At 30.9% G+C, this 8,087-nt stretch overlaps 1 protein-coding gene across 1 annotated transcript; it reads right to left on the bottom strand.

Moving 5' to 3' along the window:
• Window positions 1-1,185: 1,185 nt before the first annotated feature.
• On the bottom strand, window positions 1,186-5,875 carry LOC106457430. The gene is made up of 2 exons (XM_013916844.1): window positions 5,506-5,875; window positions 1,186-5,315 (listed from the first exon to the last, which is right to left on the bottom strand). Exons 1-2 carry the CDS (start codon window positions 5,873-5,875, stop codon window positions 1,186-1,188), a joined length of 4,500 nt encoding a protein of 1,499 aa, XP_013772298.1.
• Between the last annotated feature and the right edge of the window lie 2,212 nt (window positions 5,876-8,087).

The raw sequence follows: 8,087 nt of genomic DNA, 5'->3' as shown, positions 1-8,087 counted from the left end.
TATTTACAACTGTACGTACTCTTATTTTTCAACACTTTAAAGTTCACTTAATAAACTACAAGAGGTTACTGTGCAAATTTTACTATTTTTGTATTTTACTTTTTACAGTTTCAGAAGTGATTATCGTTTTCGTATTATCATATCTCTTTCTTCTTCTCCGGAAAATCAACGCCTAATATCACGAATCTTGGTGTCTTAAATTTGTTTCTTTTAATTCAGATTACTCTGCGACAGATTTATCTTTATGTAGCGAATGTTAAAAGACCTGCGAATATTTGAAACATTGCAACAGAAAATAAGCTAATGCTGTCACAGCCTTCATGAATGCAGTAATCTAAAAATATTATGTATTTACTTACATCATGAAGTAAGTAAAACTTGATGTAATGGGAGATACAAAAATGGCGAGATGAGACATACACAATATAATTTAACATAATCGCTAGTCACTCACTGGCCTGAGGAAGACCGTGCTTATTTCGTGTAATTAATAATTATAATCGAATAATACAATACCATAATATTAATTGCGTTTTCATTTATACACAAGTGAGATACCGTACGAGGCAAAAACAAGCCGTAAGTCTACATTATTGCCCGATACGCTACTAAATTGTTAAATAAATGATAAAAGCTTTTAAGAACTCAATCACATAAATAATTCACATTATTTAATAAAATACTTTCTCAGTTTATGCATATCTGATATAATTAAATACCTTGAGGATACTCGTGGAAACATGAAACTCGGAGCTGAAATATTTGAACCTTTCTTCCTTCCCATATCAAGTCCACGACAGGCTAGCAACGGAAGTGATGAACACTTGCATAATAATGCCCATGTGGCACTTTTCTTTACATATCTTCTGAAGATTGAAAGTAAGTGATCTAGTTCTGTTTAAAAATCTGAATAGGCTCGTCAATTAACTAAGAAAAATTAATAAACATATACCCGTAGTGCTTTACTAATATAATAGGTTATCTGATAAAAGACTTTGAAAAGTCCAACAATATTTTGATTTCAAATTTTATCACCTGAGGAAAATCACATTCACTTGTCACACGTAACAAAAACGAATAACTAAATATTATTAAAACGCACACATTTTTTTTTTTTGATTTCAGAAGAAAAGAGTCACTACATAACAGTTGTATGATTTGATTCACTTTCTTTGTAAAATTACCTTATGCTGGGGTCAAGGAGAAAGCCATTGTCATTGGATGAGAAACTTTCTGACAAACTGGAAGATAAACAAGTGAGGGTACAAAATTCTCTTCTTTGGCCACTCCATCAGCTTGTGGTTGAGCCAAAAAGAAAGGTTGCATGATAAAAGTTCCAGTTTGAAGCTTCTGGGGCATAGCGTAGGTAAGAGGAACTTTATCAGATGTCTTTTTTTCCACATTTGATTGATTAGGAATGAATTTATCATCTCCATTTATTGGTCTAGTTCCAAGGTTACTTTCTGTCTTTTTTATCCCAGAATCTTGACTTAATGATGTACTTTCCACTGTAATTGATGGTTTATGTTTGTCTCTGTTGGGAACATCTATAATTTTTTTACATTTATTATTCTTAGATGCCATAGACACTTTTTTAACTCTTGCTTTATAGAGAAACATGTCAAATTTATGCCGTTTCAAGAACTTAGGAAAGCCCACATAATATTTTTTTCTGTTGTGAGCTGAATAAATGTGACATAAGCAGTGTTCTTTCGAACTAAATTTCTTGTTACATTTGCTACACCTATACTTCTTTGATTTGGACTTTTGGTGTTCAGTATGTTGGATTTTGCAACTTGAATTCTTTGTATTGCTACTAAGACAATCTTCCATGTTTGCAAGTGACACTGGATAATTCCAATAATCTGTTTTTTTATCCTTGTGTGCAGAATATTCATGTGATACATGATTAAGAAGGTGGTGTTGCAAGGATTGGTGGTTCTGGAAAGAACAATGACAAATTATGCATACATATTTCCCTAATGTTTCATTTCTAGTTAAGATATGCTTCTTCTCATTAACATGATAATTAGAGCTGCACCCAGAAGAGAAGTTAAAATGATAGGTTTTTGCTTCTGTTGACTGTTCCTTTTTTCTTTCCAATAGCATCTCATTTTTACACACTTTCTTGCTTGTGAATACATTGCTATCATTTATTTCAAGGTCACTACAGGTTTTTGACTCTTTAAAATATTTTCCAGTTTTGAAATGATGATTTTTAATGACATGGACTTGAAGATCAACCTTATCAGCAAAGGACTTTTCACAATAGGTACATATATTTTCTATACCATTTGACATTCTGTTTTGAAAACAAAGTAAACTTTCCTTAACAGTGTTGTTGTGATCATTAACAATATGCAACTTCAGCCACTTGGTGTCCTTAAACTTTCTGTCGCACAGAGGGCAGGTTTCCATACTATAAGGAATGTCTTTTTTGAAAGTTTTGTTTAATGGTATTTCTTTCATCTCCTTGGATGATGAATCTTCATAGATACCATGGGTGTTCTGTTTGTGAACTTTAAGAAAATATTTGCTGCAGAGCTCCTTTTGGCACACATCACAAGTCACTCCTCCAATGGTACTTATTTTGGCTGCCTCTATGGGCTGCTCAGTTAGATCAATGCCATGCATCTTTAACATGTGAGTCTTCATAAAGTACTTGTTGCATAGCTCTTTGTTACAAGCATTACAGTAATTGCTTCTAGTGTGTTTCTTGGGTACATTAGTATTTACAGAAGATGTGTTATTAATTTCTGGTATGTGAAGTGACTCTTGAACACCAGATTTTTCACATTTATTAATTGACTGTAGTTTCTCACTCTCATCATTTATAATAAAAGAAAGATTTTGCATATTTATAGGCAACAGACTGTTATCAGGAATACCAGAATGAGAAATAACACCTGTATTTGAAGAAGTATTGGAAAGGAATTTGAAAGAAGAATTTGACACTGAAGGATTATGGTTTTTATTAGTTCCACATAATTCTTTTTTAAGATTAACATTTCTGATGTCTTCATTATTCAGTTTGTCATTGTTCTTATTTTGATTGTAATATTCTTCATTAGTGCCATTTTTCGAATTATTTGAATTTCCAGTCACTGCATGAAGTCTTTCATAACTGAAACTAGTAACTTCTTCTTTTGGTTTGGAGATATTTTCTTTTTGTATTTGTGCTGACTTCTTATCAAGATTAACTGAACTGCTTTGGTGTTGGGCTTTCACACCTCCAGGATCAGAATTTATAATGATAGAAGCATGAAACTGAGGTATCTTAAGGAGAGAAGATATCGTTGAGATATCAGTTTCTCGTCCAGTGTTGTCATTATAACATTCTGTAATGTTGTTTTCATTAATTATTCTTTTTTCAAGAAAATCTTTTTTCTCACTTGAAAATGTTTCATAGAGACTAGGGCTTTTAGAAGCTGGATTTTCTAGTTGCATTGATATTTTTTCAACATCTGAAAAGTTAATCCCATGCTTCTTTTGTCTGTGAGTACGAAGAAAATATTTGTTGCAAAATTCTTTACAACAGATCTCACAAAAAGCATCAACATTGATGACTCCTATTTCTTTTAATTTTTCAGTGGTGAACAGTACCTTATCTTTTTCACACTCTGAATAACCTTTAGAACTGGAGACAGAAACAAAGTTATTATGATAACCTGATGACCCTAGCGTGGTAGTCACAACTGAGTCAACTTGTGGGCTGTGTAAGTCTGCCGATACTGCAATTTGTTGTTCAGTTTGGTCCAACTTAGCACCTTGTGGGAAATTATAAGATATTAACATATCTGATTTAGGTTCTATTGACTTTATCTCTAAAGTCTTATTTATTTTTTCAACTGTCAGGCTATTTGTAGGAGAGCTAGGAGAAGATGATTCAGGTGATGTAAATTTTGCATCACAGTAGCTTCCAGTAGTCAGGTTTGCTTGACTCGGATCTCCTATCCCATGCATTTTAAATTGGTGTTTTTTAAGAAAATACTTGTTACAAAATTCTTTTTCACATAATTGACAATAAGCTTCAGAATTCATGATGTCTTGAGATGAGTTTAGAATATTAGAAACATGAAAACGAGGTATTTTAAGAACAGAAGGAATGTTGGACACATCATTTGTCCATTCAGTAATAGACTCATCATAATCTTTCACAATCTTGCTTTCTAAAAGTGATTTTTCCACAGTGTTATCTTTGTTTTCAATTTTGAAAGTTTCAACAGAATTCTCTGAAAGTGTATTTCCAAGTTCCAAAGATTTACTTTCCCGACCCGAAGCATTAATTATATTTTTCCTCTGATTAATTTCATGAAGAAAATAGTTGTTACATAATTTTTTACTGCCAGTCTCACTAAAACTATCAACACTGCTGGTCTCTAGTTCTTTTGAAATTTCTCTATCCTTCTTACACTCTAACTGTTCTTTAGAACTGTGAATAGAAAGCATTTGATTATTGTAATCGGGTGATACTGGTTTGGTAACGACAACTGAATCACCTTGTGAAACAGGGAACTCTGTGGATGCAGTAATCTTCTTTTCAGCTTGGATAACAGGAATGTCCTTTGAAAAGTTGATTGACATTAGGTTGTCTGATATTGGCTCCAAAGGCTTTATTTCTGAAGTTTTGCTTGTTTTCTCAACTACCATGTTAGTTGCAGGAGAGCTAGGAGATGATGATACAGGTGATATAAATTTGGTATCAAAGTAGCTTCCATTAGTCAAGTCTGCTTGACTTGGTTTGCCAATTCCATGTGCTTTAAACTTGTGTTTTTTGAGGAAATATTTATTACAAAACTCTTTCTGACAGAATTCACAGTAGGCCTCAATATTCATTATACCCTGAGAAGAAGTTGATATAGTTGTAGAGGGTTTCAGTAACATATGAGGAGGTAGAGATAATTCATTACCCAAACTTCGAGCAAAGAGGGTACCTCCATAATGACAGCTGGGTATTAAATCAGCAGAATAAATTCCATGTTTATTAGCCTTATGTGTCTTCAGGAAATACTTGTTACAGAACTCCTTTTGGCAAATGTCACAAAAAGCTTCTTGATTGAAAATTCTGATACCTGTAGAACCTAAATTCCCATTGCTCATATCAATGGTTGTATTTTGTCCCTGAGTCTGAGGTAGAACTGGAAAGAAAAATGGATTAATTGGATTTTGAAACACAGTCAGTGCACTATTAGGTAACTTATTTGGCATACTGACTTCAGCATGAGAAATAGGTATCAGAGGTGGAATTCTTGAGAAAGGTATTAATGAATCTTTACTTAAATTATTGTTTTCTTGAGCAGAGCTAGCAGCAGTGCCTAAAGGGTAAAAAAATATTTTCAAAATTTTTAAGAGAGGAAAAAGTTGTAGTTTCTGAATAATTAGTTCTTTGACAACTAAGTGATATAGTTTTTTCTGGTTCCTTATAAATATTGATGTTGCTCAGTTCCTTAGGATGAGCACTAGTATTATGAAAATGCAAAGACTCTTTTGTCTCAAAATTCTGACTGCAATGGAAGCATTTCAATTCCATTTTTTCCTCTAGTGGTTCATTTATTGAAATGGGAAAATCTCTTTTTTCCTTTACTTTTAAAGTGTCTTCACTTGAATAATCTATCATATTTTCATCTCTTATAACAGTTGTTGGGCATTTAACTGGATTGCTCTGTTTGCGTCTTTTCTTAAGTTTTGGTCCTTCTTCATTACTCGTACTTTCTGTTGGTGGTTCCAAGCTAGTGAAATCATCATCATCTTCTGAGACTCCATGAATGTCTTCTTCTGAATCTCTATTACCATTTACAAATATTTCCTGAATATCCAATGTATTGTTGGTAATGATATCAGAATTTTCTATTTCAAAAAGTTCCTTTGGGTTCATTCTTATGTTTAGGAAACTAAATTCTTAGGAATATGTTTTTCATCAAAAGTTTCTTTTATCTTAATTTTCAAGAAAATTATAATCCATGAGCTTCAACACAGTATCTTCTTTGAAACCCTGTAAGAAATGTTAATATTTTAAGTTAAACTTCAAACATAACTATTTTCCCAATTATAGCTGATTATGAGTAGCTAATAGAATAATATTTTCTGAAAGTCCTTTAGTTTTTATTGTAATATTTATCATCTATAATATCATCAATTAAAGGTAAATTTCCATAAACCACATCTGAAGTTAGTAGTAAATATTTTACAATAATCATATTTAAATAATTTCATATCTTGCAGCTGTTTAGACTGAAATACAACAAAGATTTTATGTAATTTTAAATGCTGAAGATATTGTGATTTGAACTTGGCTTCGTGCTAAACTATAAGAAGACATTTTCCAAAAATATACAAAATATATAAACAATGCAAGCATAAAAACCATCATTTATAAGCAAAATAAAGCAATTACAGCTGCATGCTATGCAAGAAAATCTTACAATGTGAAAGGAAGCTCTTCTGAAATACAACACCACAAGTTGTACAGCATTTAAAACATGTTAAACAAAACTATAAGAAATATGCATCAAAATTTCAAGTGGATAAAGTTCTACTCTAACACATTTGCAAGTTGTACAAGAGTTGCATACATTGTACACTCTGTATTTCATCTTGAAGATTGAATTTTAGGTCAATTTTATTAAACACACAAGACACCATACAAAAAATGTACGTAGATCCTACACCAAACTGTAAGTGCACACTGGTATTTACAACTCTCCTTTATTTATTTATTTTCCTCCTATCTAGATTAGAATGAAAAATACATACTAACATTATTCACAACAAAGATAGCTACTGTTTATAAAGTAAAAATAAAAATAAAATAAAAAACCTTAATAACTTTGTAAAAACTAGAATTATTACAAATTAATATATATATATATATATATATATATATACAAAGTAATTCTGAATGACTGTAAGTTTCTAAATCATATATACTTTGCAAGTAAGAATATATTTAACATATTCAGTGCATTCTGTTTTCAACTCTTGCTTTCATAACAAATCTATAAAATTGAATGTTTAATAAAAGCTAATACATGCATTTTAATTATGTAAGTTCATTAATATATTACATATGTGCAATAAGACATCCATCTACATGTATCCCTCATATGAATTACAAATAAAACAAAAGAAAATGCATGCACGAATAATGATAAACTGTTTTACTGTCACATAATTTAGATTACTTGTGGCACTAGAGTATTCATATATACACAAACACATACATTATACACATATATATCACATCGTTATGTCACCATGCATAACAGTTCTATTTAAATACAACAAACACTAAATGTTCTGATTTTTCTTTTACAATATACCTTGCAGTAGTCTCAGAAGTTTAAGCTCTGAGTACTTTCTCTTAAATAAGTTTCTTAAATGAACTTATTAATACAAAGTTGCCAGTCCTCTGAGTTCTATATCAATTATAATCCTCATGAAAGCTCAATATTTAATGTCTAGTGTGTATAAAAGAGAGCTACATAATTTACTTTTATTTTCTCAGTTATGTAGTTATTCTTATTTGTTTTACCAATATTACCAATCTATGTTGAAATGTATTTTTGTATTATTTGTGCATGTTAATGGCTACTAAATTTCCAGTTCTTTTATTAACTACTTATTTTAGAAAGAGATTTTTTCACAAACACTAACACAGAATTTTAAAGAGCTTCTTGCATGGTTTGACTACTAAAATACGGAAGAGAAGCAAGGAAAAGCGACATATACTCCTGCTTATGGTCTTTACATATTTGAAAGATATTTACTGATACTTCCCGTATGATTATTTTATTATTTTATATGTTTTTGTTTGTTTGTTTCCTTCATCTTATAAAATTACTCACATGAATTAATTTGTAAACAATGATTCCCGTTGATAAAGCATATTGCGCAATTTTTCTATAAATTATAATATGGACAAACACGCACCATAGTTAAACTTCATAGTTTTTCTAGTTGAATGATTTGTTAATGTTAATTTCATTGTACAGCTGAAATTGCAGTTACACTGTTTTTGAAATGAAACAGTAATATATATATACCATAAGTTATATATTTCTATATATATATATATATATATATATATA

The sequence above is a fragment of the Limulus polyphemus genome, unplaced genomic scaffold (assembly GCF_000517525.1).
Source record: "Limulus polyphemus unplaced genomic scaffold, Limulus_polyphemus-2.1.2 Scaffold330, whole genome shotgun sequence".
NCBI classification, from domain to species: Eukaryota; Metazoa; Arthropoda; class Merostomata; order Xiphosura; family Limulidae; genus Limulus; species Limulus polyphemus.
The sequence above is the reverse complement of the archived record's forward strand: the minus strand, read 5'-3'. Positions and strand labels throughout refer to the sequence as shown.

Excerpts from the sequence above, each read along its gene's own strand:
- LOC106457430 (XM_013916844.1), bottom strand. The coding sequence starts at position 5,875 with ATGAACCCAAAGGAACTTTTTGAAATAGAAAATTCTGATATCATTACC. Across the intron at positions 5,316-5,505 it reads ATTGAAATGCTTCCATTGCA|GCACTGCTGCTAGCTCTGCT; the intron begins GTCAGAATTTTG and ends TTTACCCTTTAG.